The sequence below is a fragment of the Spinacia oleracea genome, chromosome 4 (assembly GCF_020520425.1).
Source record: "Spinacia oleracea cultivar Varoflay chromosome 4, BTI_SOV_V1, whole genome shotgun sequence".
Classification (NCBI taxonomy): domain Eukaryota; kingdom Viridiplantae; phylum Streptophyta; class Magnoliopsida; order Caryophyllales; family Amaranthaceae; genus Spinacia; species Spinacia oleracea.
This window is the reverse complement of record NC_079490.1, coordinates 9,423,317-9,439,195: the sequence shown is the minus strand read 5'-3', so window position 1 is coordinate 9,439,195 and position 15,879 is coordinate 9,423,317. Positions and strand designations below refer to the sequence as shown.

The 15,879-nt window shown below is 34.6% G+C and overlaps 1 protein-coding gene across 1 annotated transcript; it reads left to right on the top strand.

The window, feature by feature from the left end:
• Positions 1–10,863: 10,863 nt before the first annotated feature.
• LOC110775578 (uncharacterized) lies at positions 10,864–12,675 on the top strand. The gene is made up of 3 exons (XM_021980193.2): positions 10,864–11,028; positions 11,161–11,487; positions 12,285–12,675. Exons 1-3 carry the CDS (start codon positions 10,950–10,952, stop codon positions 12,491–12,493), a joined length of 615 nt encoding a protein of 204 aa, XP_021835885.2. The 5' UTR covers positions 10,864–10,949; the 3' UTR covers positions 12,494–12,675.
• Positions 12,676–15,879: the final 3,204 nt, after the last annotated feature.

Sequence of the window (15,879 nt, the reverse complement as noted above, 5' to 3'; positions counted from 1 at the left end):
CGTTACTTTATGTTAGAAACTTTGTATTGTTAACATCTTTATATTATAAATATGAGTGGTCAATAATAATCTAAGGCAAGCTTTGAGTGTTCATATACTTTCTACAAAATTGGAGAAAAATTGAATTAGGTAGCCACACTTAAAAGTTTCATCTATTTTTCGTTTTCAGGTAAAAAGCAAGTTTTAATTTTTATTTTTAGGTGGTAAAAAATAATTTTTTGTTTTTTAAGTGGTAAAAAACCATTTGTCTAAGTTTTAAACCAGGTCACTTACAAGTGGGATTACTCTAGAATCAAAGGTTAGGATTACCGTGAGATCATCGATCCAGGTTAGTGTAAAAGAGTGGGGGGAAGGAAATTCCTCACACCAAAGAGACATTGAGTCCCGATCAAGATATATTGTACGTCATAATCAGGATTCCACCTTAGATCGATGATGGGTTATGATCAGAACGGTATCGAATATTCGGATCGTAAGATCCTACTAAACAATGAAACTAGTGTTTATATTACTATAATGCAATATAAAGTCATGTATTTCAACATTATCTTTATATTTAAAGGTCATTTTTGCTCAAGTAAGGGTGTTACTTGTGTAGTTTAATCAAGGTATAGTTTAAGTGTAATTGATGAGATGTGTGCAAGACTGTTGAAATAAAGATTGTACTTATGACCTACATCAAATCTCAGTTGATAGAATTATATGAATTTCTTTGATTTTTAGTAACAATAACATGATTGGATACTTCTTGATTTTTTATGACAAATTAATTCGTTGAATTTAGATGAAGAAAAAAAAAATTATAATACTCCTAATATATATGTGAACATTATGAATTATTTATTAATAAAAAGAATAAAATATAAAAATCACTTGTTATCTTAAACTCTTAAAGTATCGGATCGTTAGATCGTATTAAAATTCTACCACTCTGAGACATGATCACAAAATCCTGCAAACATTAATATTTTTTATCTAAGATTTGAGTAAATATACTTTCTCTGTTCCGGAAATATCGCAACATAGTTGACTTTTACTGCTTTAACCATTACTTTGACTCTTAATATCTCAAATCGTGTGCAAATAAAAATTAGAAAAAAAAATAATATTTAGAAAATATATATCAATACGAACATGACTAAAATTTCCTTACGTACGAATCACGAAAAATAGCCAAAGTCGTAGTGTGAATAGCGTAAAAAACAAATGGTGCAATATTTCCGAAACGGATGAAGTAATATATTTGGATTGTAAAAGTCGTAGGATCGTAGGATACGAATCGGGAGTTTCACAACCACGTACTTGGTTCGAACTCTTCTATTGCTGAGTCACTGACAATGAGTTGACCCTTTTTGTGAAGATGTTAGATGCAACATGTTAGTAGGGCATGGAGAAATGAAGTGTCACAATTCTCGATCTTTCGAGTTGCTACTCTTTCGAATGCAAGTATTTGTCACTTCCCTAGACGCTTGATTTTTTTGTATTTGTACTTGAGGGAGGATACATCGCAGTTCACCAGCGATGTATCTGCCCCATACCCACACAAAAAAAAAAGTGAAAAGAAAATAAATTGCAATGATAGCCCACCCCTTAAATAAATGGTAAAATTATTGCGAACTTGCTATATACTGTCAAAGGTTAGATAAATACTGTCATTATTGTGTATATACTGTCATTGTTGTATTAAAATTTGTCATAATCATCAAAAAAGAAGAAAACGAAATGAAACAAAAATAGTAAAGGGACCACTTAAATGACTGGATAAACGTGTTACATATACTCTCTGTCATAATCATCCAAAAAGAAGAAAACGAAATGAAACAAAAATAGTAAAGGGACCACTTAAATGACTGGATAAACTTGTTACATATACTCTGTCATTGTTTGTATAAATGTTGTCATTGTTGTATTGAATACTGTCATTGTTGTATTGAATACTGTCATTTATTTCCGATACTTAGTACTTTGTTTGACTTTTCAACTAATTAAGTGAAAAGACGATTTTGCCCCTGGATATGGGCAAAAAAGCCGCTGGTGAACTGCGATGTAGCCAACCTCATTTGTACTTAGATATTTTATGGAGCATATTACTCCCTCCGTATTTTTTTAAGAGATACACTTGGCCGGGCACGGGTATTAAGAAGAATAATTGAATGAAATAAAATAATAAAGCAAGTGGGGTTGGATAGATATTTTAATAATTAAATATGTGGGGACCATGTCATTTTGGTGGGTGGAGGGTGGGGTGGGTTTATGAAAATATTTGTTTAATAGGATGGTGGGTGATATGGTATATTAGATGTATTATTTAATTAGATGGTGGGGTTGATAAGTTACTAAAAATGGCAAGTGTATCTCTTAAATAAATACGGCCGGAAAAGGCAAGTGTATCTCTTAAAAAAATACGGAGGGAGTACAAGATAGTCTAGTAAGGCCCTATCCCGTATGTTATAGAGTTGAACTGAACTAATATGAAATACGGAGTAAATAATAAATAAATAATAAGTAGAACTCATGTGCTTGGTGTGGCGGAAAACTATTTCCGGTGAAAAAAAAAAATCCGTCGAATTTTTTTGTTTAGTTACAAACTAGTTTTTCTTTGTTTAGTTCCTTACAAGAAAGCGATAAAGAAAAATAAAAATGAGTGAAGAGTGACTAGTGATAATTGATGGGAAGAGAGAGGTAGAGGTAACTGGTAATTAAGGAGGAAAATTGATATCCCTTTCTTTTAAATGAAAAATATTTTTTCACCTTCTTTCGTTTATAAAAAAGAATCAAAATTGATTAAAAAATATTTCACACCAAATTAAACTCAACACTCCCCTAAAAGTACTCGTCCAGTAAGAATTGGAATGCGGCTGGCCGACTAGCTAGACCTTATTATAAAGAATTGTTGTTAAAACATGCTAAATTACAAGTCTTAGAACCTGAAACCTAAAAAAAAGTATCAATGATTTAATCACTAATCTAATGAATGTAGGTTTTTTTTGTTTTCACCTTAACTAAAACTAGAATTTTAGATTTAATTGGCATATCTCCTCCCACCATCGCGTTTAGGAGGTGAACCAATTCAGTTGCAAACTACTCCTTGTACGTCTCCCTCCATCTCTTTTTGTTCATACTCGTCTGATAAGGTCGCTTGTATTGCCCTGCCTTACAACAAGTGTTACTTTCCTTCTGTTAATATTAATTTTTTTCTTATTAATTGTAAAGATGCTATAGATTGGTCCACTATATATTACGACTTAACCTAGTTTTTCTTGCTTACAATTTTTCTATGAAAATTGAACATTTGAACAGTATACTCAGAAGTCAGAATTTCTTTTCCTTTCCAAAATCATGTGGTCTAATAATATGTATCGACATAGGAGTACAAATCAAAACCATATAATAACAAGATTTACAAATTACAAGCCCATCAATTCATCAAAAGAAAACAAATTTACACCCAATCAACTACATACATCCAAAATATAAATTAAGCAATCGATCACCCACGTACACACAACCATGAATTATTGGGAAATAGAAATACTTCGTATAAGTATTTTCTTCTACCTTGATCATTACATATTTAGTAGTGATGGAATAGATATTATTATAAAGTTATATATTTAGAAGATATTCCACAATAATAATCATAATAACAATTAATTAGAAGAAAGTTTCAAGATCGATTAATTAGAGGTCCATCAAGTGTAAACATAATAGGGTGAAATCGGAGTTGATTAGGACATCGAGTTCATTTACAATACCAAATACTGTTGGGTGCGGTGGCAGTCACTATTGCTAATAATACACTACATTACAAAACAATAATTTACCTTTCTGTATTTGAAATGCATGTGATTAGAACTATATGAGAATAGGTGCGTGTGGGCACTTTTTTTTATTTTTTATTTACAAAAAGACAAAATAAATAAAAACTTACTCTAATGTTGGAGCAAATTTTTTCGAAACAAAGTACACGCGCATTGATGAGGAGAGTACAAGCACATATTAGATATGTATGGGCAAATACATATCAGAACAAAAGACAAAATAAGAAATATAAATTTTTATGCAAGGCAGTCTTACACAAAAGACCACCTTAGTGTCAAATAAAAAACTTTTAGTTAAGCACTGCAACTAATTAGTTAAGCACTAACACCAGTTAGTTAAATAATGAAACTAATAAGTTAAGAACTAAAACTAATTAGTTAAGAAATTGAACCAATTAGTTAAGTAATTAAAGTGGTCTTTCCGGTAAGACGGTCTTACACAAAAGTTACCGAATAAGAAAAAGGACAAAAAAGAAATTAAATGGTATTTTTTAAAACAAAAATGGTACTTTTTTTTACAGAATGGTACTTTTTTTTTACAGAATGGCCGGTACTCTTTTTAACATGAATGGTACTTCATTTTTTGTCTTTTAGCTATTTGTCTTTTAGTTGATATGTGTGTTTCCACACATATCTGATATGCGAAAAAACAACCTCCGCATTGATGATGAAGTATTTGCGCATATCAGATATGTATGGGCAAATACATATCAGAACAAAAGACAAAATAGAAAAAATGACAAAAAAAGAAATTAAATGGTACTTTTTTTTTACAGAATGGTATTTTTTTTTTTTTTTTTGACAAGTAAGAGAGGATTTTATATATTAATCAAACAACTATTACAAACTAAGCCAAACTAAAGGGAGACAAACCTTCTAGGAAGGACTCCCTCCACTTTAGCAGGCAAACCAGAGCTCAAAAGAGCAGAAAACCAGAACCATTACAAGGAGTATAACCAATCCCTATCTCTAGTACTCCTTTTCTTACCTAGGATACTCTTAATTCTGTGTCTAACATCAAACTGAATACAGTTAACACTACTATCCAGAGATGGAACCTTAGCATCCCAAATAGCTGAATTTCTTGCCTTCCAAATCTGATAAGCCACCCCTGCAACAGCAGCATAACAAACTCTCCTTCTAAAACCACCCACGCAGTGCCTATGAGCCCATTTGAGGATCATGAACAAGCTTGTTCTGTGAGTGTTGTACCCCAACCAGTGCAGAACTTTCCTACAACATTCAGTGCTGTAGTGACAGGAGAAAAACAGATGAGAGCTATTCTCTGTATGTAAGCCACAAAGAGCACACAGATCATCATCAGTAACCCCATAAGGGAACAACCTGGCCTTAGTTTTTAACCTGTCCTGCAGAGCCAGCCTAAGAATGACCCTATATTTTGGAATGGTGAATCTATTCCATACAAAATGAGACCAATTGGTCTTAGCCTGTTGCTCACTCAATTGCTTGTACATGTCACCAATCGAGTATTTTGTGGTTGTCAGCCAAGAGTCAGAATGCAGCCTAATGGTACAATCAAGTTTGACTTTGCAGATATACTTTACTGCCCCACTAGCAGCAATAGAGGGCATGTACACCAACCAGTTCTTCTGTTTAACATAGACTGCATGCACCCATTTTACCCATAAATTATCTTCTTTCTGAGCAATGGACCATGCCAGTTTTCCAACAGCTGCTTGGTTCCAAATAGCAAGGTTTCTAAACCCAAGCCCACCCTGTGTTTTTGAAACACACAGGTTAATCCATGCCACTGGACCAGGTCTGCTATCATCATATGTACCATGCCAAAGATAGGCTCTGCATACAGAGTTAATTTTTCTAATAACACTCTTAGGGAGGATGAAAATCTGGCACCAGTACACACTGACACTCATTAGAACTGAGTTAACAAGCTGCATTCTTCCAGCAAAAGAAAGATGTCTTGAGCTCCAAATTTTAATTCTAGCAACCATTTTGTTCACCAGTTGGTCACATTCACCAGCCTGAAGTTTCCAGGTACTGATTGGTACACCCAAGTACCTAAAAGGTAGCTCTCCAAAGCTGAAACCAGAAACAACATTGATTCCTTCTTTGTCAGTATTAGAGATACCACAACAGTACACTGAGGATTTGCAGGGATTTGCTTGCAAGCTAGTAGTGTTTGAGAATAGGTTAAAACTTTCCAAGAGCAGACTAACTGAAGTAATGTCACCTTTACAAAACATCAAGAGATCATCAGCAAAACACAAATGATTCAACTGAAGAGTTCTACACCTGGTATGGAAATGGAATTGGGGGTGTTCACTAACTGTAGACATGGCTCTGGAGAAATACTCCATGCATAGGGTAAAGAGGAGGGGGGAGAGAGGATCCCCTTGTCTGAGTCCTCTTTTAGGCTGGATAAGATCAGAAGGGCTACCATTAATGAGAAGAGAGTAACTTGTTGTTGAAAGACAAGTCATGATTAGGTTGATGAAGAAAGTAGGAAACCCAAGCTCAGTCAAAATTTCCTCAATGAATGCCCACTCTACTGTGTCATAGGCTTTCCTAATATCAACTTTCATCAAACAGCAAGGAGGGGTGTGAGATTGGTTATACATCTTAACTATATCTTGACAGATCAGAACATTATGCATAATTGATCTACCAGAGACAAAAGCTCCCTAATTGGGAGAGATTAGCTCAGGAAGCACCAAACTGAGCTTGCTGTAGATGAGTTTGGATATGCACTTGTAGATGACAGAACAACAGGCTATTGGCCTGAAATCTCCCACATCAGCTGGAACTGGGATTTTAGGGACTAGAGTAATTGATGTAACATTAACTTCTTTGAGGATTTTCCCTGTGGTAAAGAAGTCAGTAATTTCCTTATAGAGATCATCTTTGACAACATGCCAAGCAGATTTAAAGAAATAGCTATTGTAGCCATCCATTCCAGGAGCCTTGTGGTTAGGAATTGAAAATAGAGCCTTCTTCACATCATCCATTGAGAAAACACAATCCAACAAGGATTTCTGGGACTCATTAAGTGTTGGCCCTCTATTAATAATCACAGGATTAACATGAGTTATGTGTTCCATTTGAGTACAGAACAAATCAGAGTAGAACTGAGTGAAGGCATCTTTCACCCCTTCAATTGTTGTGACCCTGTCACCTTGCATGTTCTGAATTGAGTGAATTGTATTGTGTCTTCTTCTCTGCTTGATACTCTGGTGGAAAACTCTAGTGTTCTCATCCCCCTGTGCTAGCCAATTAATCTTGGTTGTCTGATGAAGAAAAGACATATAAGCATTGTGAGCCTGTTTATAATCAGCTGCAGCTAACTTTTCAGCATCAGCCAAGCTTCCATCATTTGGGGTGGCATGTAATCTAGCTTGGATTTGTAGTAAATTAGAGTAGAGTTTGGTGTTTTCAGCTTCAACATTACTAAAACCCTCCTTGTTCATTTGCTTCAGGTCCACCTTTAACCACTTGAGTCTCTGTAGAATTCTGTACATGGTACAACCAAACACATGTTTCTCCCAGTTGGTTTGAACAACATCAATAAAGTTCTCAGCATTAGCCCACATATTAAAGAATCTGAAAGGCCTTTTTAAGTTATCATTTTTGTGAAAGCAAAGCAACATAGGGCTATGGTCAAACTCACCTTCAGGGAGGTGGTTTGCTTCTGCAGTAGGGAACAGATCCAACCAGCTAGCATTGGCCAAAACTCTATCAATTCTTGAAAAAACTCTTGCCTCCCCTTCTTGCTTATTGTTCCAGGTATATTGTCTACCCACTGTCTTAATGGTGGAAAGGTTGCAGTGGAACATACAGTTCCTCATAGCCTGAATATCACCAAGCCTAACAGGGCCACCAATTCTATCCTCAATCTCCATTAGTGCATTAAAGTCACCCATAATGACCCATGGTTGATTACAGTTATCAGCAATGTGAGAGAGAGAGTTCCGAAGGGGCAATCTCTCATTTTTCCCATTCATCCCATATATGAATGTGCACTGAAAACTAACACCAGTGCTTTTAGGTTTGATAACACTATGAATGTGTTGGCTACTCATGGACACTATATCCACATCAAAAGTAGAAGGATCCCATACCAGAATTATTCTTCCTACAGAGGAACAGCTAAGGTTGGTAGTAAAATTCTACCCTGGACAGATATTGAGGTACAAGTCACCCATTTTTGGTGCCTTGACCTTTGTTTCAAGGAGACTGAAAAGTTTAGCCATGTGAGAATGAATAAACCTCCCCACTTCAGATTGTTTGGCTCTTCTATTCAGTCCCCTCACATTCCAGCAAAGGATATTATCCATTAGACCCAGGGGCAGTCAACCCCTGATCTAACAGACCATCCCCAAACACCTCAGTATCAGAGTCATGCTCACCATCATTATCATCAGTGAACCCCAGTGTCTGAAATCTATTCCTTGTGTTCACTGGTTTCAGTTGCTGACATTGTTGCCTGCCGAAAGAAGTTGCCTGCATGAACCCTTCAGCATCAAGAGTAGTGACAACTTGTTCATTGGCTTTCTCTTCTGTCACCTGTGTTCTTTGAACAGCTTTGGGTTGCCACACTTTTTTTACAGGCTTGCTCACCACCTTGGCAACCTTGTTCTACTTTGGGTTGTTCTTGGAACAAGCATGGCTAGCATGCCCAATCCCCCTGCAGTGGGTGCACTCAATGGGAAGCCAGTCATATTCCACACTTTGCTCCGTTAGTGCCCCTTTCTCATTCACAAACTGAATGCATTTAGGGTAGTGTTGACCAATTGTGACCTCAACTAGAATCTTTGCAAACATTAGCTTATCCTTATTCTTAGTTGCTTGATCAACTCTAATGGCTTGTCCAACTTGTCCTGCAATTTTAAACAAGCTCTTCTCTCCCCAATATTTCACCTCAAGTCCAGGCAGCTTAATCCACACAGGAACCTGTTTGATTGGGTCTTTAGCATAGTTAATCTCTTCAGACCATGGCTTGATGATCACTGGTTTGGAGTCAAAGAACTGAGTACCTCCATTGATCACCTTCTGGAAATTCTCCATAGTGGTAAATCTAATGAGAAACAGTCCCTTTCCCACCATTCCTACTTTGTCTACTCCCAGTTTCCCCCTAATTCTATGCGCATACCCCTCCATGACATGTTGGGGAGGGTTAGCTCCCAACACATAACAAACAATTGCTGATTTCCAGAAAGTAATTTCATCCTCAATATCATCTAGTTCAATAATTGCAGGGGTTATTAGATTCTCATTATCAGTGGTAATCTCAACATCAGACAGCACATTAGTTGCAGTATTATGATCAATTGATTTCGCAGGCAAAATATGGGTGTTCGCGCCAATTCTCACATTTGAATGAAAAAGGGTACGAGCATCATTACCCGATTGAAGGCCATTAATCCATTCATTGAAATCATTTCGGACCTGTGAACGTTGTTGTAGAGCAACCAGTGATGATTTTGGAGTAAGAATTTCGTGTTCCTCGAAAATCAGATCATCTGGGTCTACAATCGATTTTCCAGAAATTTCATCATCCTCCACCATTGATGGAGCTTGGTGGTTCTTAACAGTTGCTCGAGTGTGTGGTTTAGGAATTACACCTTCATCCTGTTTCTTCGACTTCTTTCCAGAAGATTTGGGCTGAGTTTTCCGAGGTCTTCCCATGGTGACGAAGGAGGTGATCGCCTCTTCGAAACCTCTCAAACGCAGCTTTTTTCTTTACACAGAATGATACTTTCTTTTACAGAATGGTACTTTTTTTAACATGAATGGTACTTCCTTTTTTGTCTTTTAGCTATTTGTCTTTTAGTTGATATGTGTGTTGCCACACATATCAGATATGCGAAAAAACAACCTCCCACATTGATAGGGTCATATACTCATATGAGGTTGTTTTTTCGCATATTAGATATGTGTGGAAACACACATATCAACTAAAAGACAAATAGCTAAAAGACAAAATAGAAAATACCATTCTGTAAAAAAAAGTACCATTCTGTGATAAAAAAAGTATCATTCTGTAAAAAAAGTACCATTTTTGTTTTAAAAAGTACCATTTAATTTCTTTTTTGTCCTTTTTCCTATTTTGTCTTTTGCTATAATATGTATTTGCAAACACATATCTGATATTCGAAAATACTTCCTCATACTCGTATGGGTGTCTCGTGTCCACTATTTTTCTATCAAAATCGAATTTACAAATTCTCGTAAACACGATTTAGACCATGTATTTGGTCTCCAATATATCATTAAATATAGTTTTACAGTTAAATAAGTGTTATACCAAACATAATAGTTTTGATGAAAAAAACGAATTAACCAAAGCTCTTTTGGTTCATAATTAATACTTGTTATTTGGAATTTGTTAATATAAAAGTTTTGTACTTCTGTTTTGTTCTTATTCCCACTTATATCGAAAAAATACGTTCAGTTAAATTCAGATAATTTCGAGAAAAATAAAGACTATCTATAATTTACAACGAAAATAAATTTTGATAAATTCAAATAATATAAGTTACTTCTAGAAAAAATAAGTGAAAATAAGGTAAATAAAACGCAATTTTAATTCCATTACATTGTTTTCAAACACATATTTCAAATTTGTTGTCCAATATTTGGCCAACTTGGAATTTACTTTTATTTCATAATTAGTTAAAATATGAATCACTTACTATTAGGCCAAAATAAATTTGACAATTTTCAGTTTAGATTTCATATTGGATCTGAGATTTGGTGGAAATTATTGAAAATCAATATTTTAAAATGAAATTTTTATTTTAGATTAGATTTGATTAGGCCTGAATTCAAACTGAACATCGAATATAAACCCGGCCCTAGCGGATTTCAGGGACAAAATATTTGACGAGATTTTCCAACTTTGTGTTTGTAAATTAGCCTAATGCACATCTTCATTGTCTCATTATATATGTAGCATTGTAGGGGTCCATTTCAAACTCTTTCACATTTGCCACACAATTTTGCATGTAACTAATTACTCCTACTTCTCATTATTATTCTATAAATACTCAACCCACAAAGCTTATTCATCCACAACATTCCTCCAAGCAATAAAATAATAATCTAAAACAACATTGATTTTTATTATTATTGCTCATTTTTATAACAAATATGGCTTCTCATTTCAACATGAGTGCCCTTGTAACCCTTTCTATCCTATTATCTTCCCTTTTGATCCAAGGCACCCTAGGTAATTCCCCCTATTATAATAACATTTAATAACGCGTTAGATGTTACACTATTTATTTGTTTAGTTTAAATTGTACTTTATATTTTTTCCAAAAACTCTGTCGCTAACTTTTTAATTATTTTATTTGTGTAGGGGAGGTAACATGTGAGCAACTTAACAAAGAGGCGTGTGCATTTGCCGTCTCATCTATAGGCAAACGTTGTGTGCTAGAGAAGTATGTGCGAAGAAGCGGTTTGGAGGCGTATAAGTGTACCGCCTCTTCCATAGAAGCCGATAAGCTAAAGGACTTGGTTGAAACAAACCATTGTATTGAAGCTTGTGGTCTATACCGCGAAACCTTTGGAATTTCTTCCGACTCTCTTCTTGAGTCTCGCTTTACCCAAAAGCTTTGCTCACCGGAGTGTTACCAAAGGTGCCCTAATGTCGTCGATCTCTACTTCAACCTTGCTGCCGGTGAAGGTAACAAAATGCTCTCTCAACTTAAAAGAGCAACTTAATGTCATCTCTTCACAAAACCAACATTTTAATTCATTCATTAAAAAAGAAGTTGTACCACAATTACAATAGCTACATTATACCGCAAATTATTGACTACATGAGTGTTTGGTAATAAGAGGTTTAAAACTTTTTTTTTTTTAATGAGGTGAAATTAGAGGCTTGATCATTACAAATAGCTAATGGGAGTTCTGGAGTGAAAAAGTTAATTTTGAAAAAGTTCAATATAAGAAAATTTTCAATTAGAGGATTGGAAAAGTGGTTGTATAAATGACAACTTTAATTAACCTATTATTAAATAAAATTATAACCCTTACGGCTTTACTTACCTACACATTTTATGTCACTGTCTTCAAGGTCATCTTTATGTTACACAGTTAACAACCTATTAAGGAATAATTAAAAATATATATATTTCTAATTATTTTGAATATTTGTTTCGTTGTTATTCTAGTCAACGAGGACTTAGCTCCAATGCTCCATCAGTTTTTTTCAGTCCTCCTCCTATTTAGCGTAATCAGTTTCAGTCTTCCTTTTATCAAGTGTAATCTTTACAGTTTGTTACCTAAGTATAGGAGTCTAGTTATATTAGGTTTAACTTGTACTAACTAAAATAACCAACATCTAATTTATCAAACACTTTACACAAACAACTAATTTCAACCAGTTAGTCAAACCATTATGTATAAGAGAGTTGATCAACAGTAGTATCAGGATAAGTCGTATCATTATATTCACGTGGTTTAAAATGATATTTACAGGAGTATTTCTTCCAAAATTATGTGAGACACAAAGTGAGAATCCGAGAAGAGGATTGTCCGATATCAAGAGTTCGGGAATAGTAGCACCAGGACCCGTATCCGGCAATGATGATTCAAAGTTATTTGGTATTACAATTTCAATCGGGTCTCCATTACCATCCATGGAGTTGGCTGCTCCAGCTCCAGCTCCAGCCATGCCTCCTCTCTAGATCATTTGCAACGGGAATATATGATTGGTATTGCAGTAATATATAAAGTTATCACAAGTTATGGAGTGTATTAATTAAGTGTGTTTTAAAAGGGCTTTTTTTTTTTTTGTTTTTTTTTTTTTTTTTTTTTTTTGTGGTCGTGTAAATTTGGATTGATTGTTATCGGGATATAAAATTTATAAACTCTAATAGTGCATGAGAGGTAATATCGTTCCAATATTTGCTTTTAAGTATATGAAAAGAGGATAATTGACTACGCTACGTTAGAGCAAGATAAACGCTAGTATGAGCAATAGTTTGAATAATAAGTTTTATTGAGTATTAACCTAAGGCCTTATACTTAAATGGTAGAGTATGACAAAAGTCTGAGCAAGAGTCTTGGAATATCAAGACTTCACTTAACATTTAAACAGTAAATTCTATCTTAATTGTTATTTTATTATTTTCACAAGTTCGAGAAGTCTTGAACGAGTACAGGGGGTGAAGTTAAAAAAGTAAGCAAGTCTGAAATGGTCTCGACAAGAATCCTAAATTGAAAATAAATAAAAAAAATAATAAAAAAAACTTATGTGGAAGTTTTAGCTCAGACTAGCGTTAATCTTGCTCTTAAAATCAGTCAAATTTATAATATAAAGTAACTGTATTCCAAATTACTTGGAGCTTAGACATGTTATCACGTCACATGTTATTCCCTGGATTAATATGTCAAGATAATTTTTAGCTATGATATAAGCAACGCCGTCTTAAACATTTTGGAGGCATTGTTCTATTTTTTTCAAAATTGGGCCCCTAGTATACCACAAATGTGCAAATTTAACAATTGAGAAATGGAAAATTAAATTGAACGGACTATTGAAATTTGTATTTTGTTAATTATATGTTCATGTATTGACTCTATAAAAATAATGGAGTAATTGGTGTTGATGTAAGAGCAACTCCAATGATTGTACGTAGCTGGGGATTTGCTTGCAATTTTAAGCTACTTGCTTAATTGAATATTGGAGTTTAAATGATAAATTAGATTTGCCAAGCAATTGGCTTAGACAAATTAATTTGCTTGAAAAAAAATTGCCCAATGAAAGAATATTAAATTAAATTAAATTTAAAATATTGATTGACAAATAAGACTATATTAAATATCAAGCTAGTAGCTAATTATTGAGGTATTATCTAGCAAGAAAAGGGAATAATTTGAAATATTATGTGGCATGACAAGTTAAAGTTTACCGTTGAAGATTCTCTTAATACATGATAGATAGAGATGGATGAATTAATGGGGAATTAAATGTATAATTTTTCCTCTCTCAAATCCTAGCCTCCATTAGTGAATTTTGAAGGGGCTTCCATCGATTTTATCGGTGGAAAGCCCCGATCTTTTTATTTTGTTTGTTCTTTTTCTAATTTTGTTTGAGTTTTAGGGTTTTAATAATACTTCCTCCTTGTGCGAGGAATTGTTCTCCCTCGAAAGATAGGGTTTTTCTTCTCCTTTTAGGGATAATTTTCTTAGGTTAGAGGATCCTAAATTTCTGGTGTACGAGGGCGAATATTATTTAATTTCGCAAGAGAAATTGATTCAGCGATGAAGATTTGTGCGGTGTCGCAGCAGATGTCAGTTCTACATCTACAATCAATTGAATCAGATTTAATTAAATATCAAAATTACAACAGATCAAAAGACCCCCTCGTTGAAGGTTGTATCAAACAACGATGTGTTAGAGGGTATACAAGATGTTCGATGCGCGATGATCGTAGTTTTGCAGAAACCAAGTTTTATTTGATTCGATTTGTTATGTATTTGATAGATTCAGATTTCTTTTGTGGATGTCGTATGACTTTTTATTAAAGAATTAATTTTATTTCAAAAAAAAATGGTTAAGAGCATCAGCAACCATGACCGAGGCTGGCTGTCAACAGCTACTTGCCCTCCCAGAAATTGTACAATGTTAACTTTGCTTCATGTCAATTTAATCTCATGCTTGACAGGGGTCCGATATCTGACCCCTCGGGCAACCAAATTGCAAGATGATTTCCATGCTTTTCTATAATTTTTGTGGTTGGCTGTAGATAAACCAACAACAATAAGTTTAATTATTTTGCCCAAACTTTTTTATTTGATTAATTGTGCACTTATACGTAGTACATAAATAGGTTAATTATCATTAATGTTTTTGTAATACGGAGTATTAATTAGTAACAAAAAATTTAAAATATTTGCTTAACTTAATTCAAGAAAGAAATTATAGTTACTAAAATTAGTAACTCTGTAGGAGAGATAATATGAGGTGAGATTATGTGAAAAGTCGATGAGGGAGACTTGTGACCTTGGGTCAATATTGTAGAAAAAAAGAAGAGGTCAAAGTAGAAGGTAAGGCAAGTTAGTGGAAAATGAGGTGTAAGAAGGAGAAAGATTAAAAAGAAATTGTTTTACACTTGACCAAGAGTCAAGGATGCACGTGGTTAACGGAGTAACAAAGTTCTACTCTTACTTTTCTGGCCTTGTAGAGTGGAATAAATTTTTTTCTTTTTTTATAAGAATATGAGATTCTTTTACCTTTCCCGACATAACCTCATGTGTGCGCAACTAGTTGTATCTATACGAAGTAATTTTTTATTTTTATTTTATATACTTCATAGTTGGATTATTTTGGATGATTTATTAGTAGTTATATCGTGCCTTGTGAATAAAATTATTTTGAAAATAATTTGTTCTACGCTCTTTATCCATAAATTGAGTGATGTAAAAGTAATTGTCATGGTTGTAGCTAGAGATTTGTTTGCAATTTGCAAGTCTCAAACTACTACCTTAACCATTTGAGTTAGTTTGATAAATTAGCTTGGCAAAACAAATTAGCTTTTACAAGCTAATTTTTCTGGGAAAAAATTGTCCAATTGGGAGGTGAGTTATAATTAAATTAAAATTATTGTAAAAGTGGAACTTATTAAATTACAAGGTAGTTTGGTTAATTAGACTGGATCTGCTTGACTCACCCAACCTCTCGTGAACTGATGGTCTCAACATGTTGAGCACCGAGCTTCAGATCCGAGTATGCTGACTGGTCGTTTTGCTTCTTAAAGCTTGTGGAGTGGGCGATGGCGTTGCAAACCATTCTGGCTACTGCTGAACCCTTTTCTGAGTGTCCCACGTACTTTCCACCCACCTTGATGTTAGATGAGTTTCTGACATGGGAGGGAGTGCTCGGTCAGATCTAGCAACTTCTTCACTAGGGTGCATGTTCAGCCGTCGCCTAGTTCTCCTCTCTTCGCGGCGGTCATTTGCCAAGCCTTGCTCCTTCTCGTTGAAGAGGAAGTTTTGCATGATGGTTATGGCTGCGGTGAGTTCTTCCCGAGTAGGGATTGGAGGTCTGGTAGTCACTGCGGTGGTAGCC

What these genes read in the sequence shown, in the direction of transcription:
- LOC110775578 (XM_021980193.2), top strand. Translation starts at nt 10,950, where the DNA reads ATGGCTTCTCATTTCAACATGAGTGCCCTTGTAACCCTTTCTATCCTA. An exon ending in TTTGATCCAAGGCACCCTAG is followed by an intron (nt 11,029 to 11,160) that starts GTAATTCCCCCT and finishes TTATTTGTGTAG; the next exon opens with GGGAGGTAACATGTGAGCAA. An exon ending in CAACCTTGCTGCCGGTGAAG is followed by an intron (nt 11,488 to 12,284) that starts GTAACAAAATGC and finishes TGATATTTACAG; the next exon opens with GAGTATTTCTTCCAAAATTA.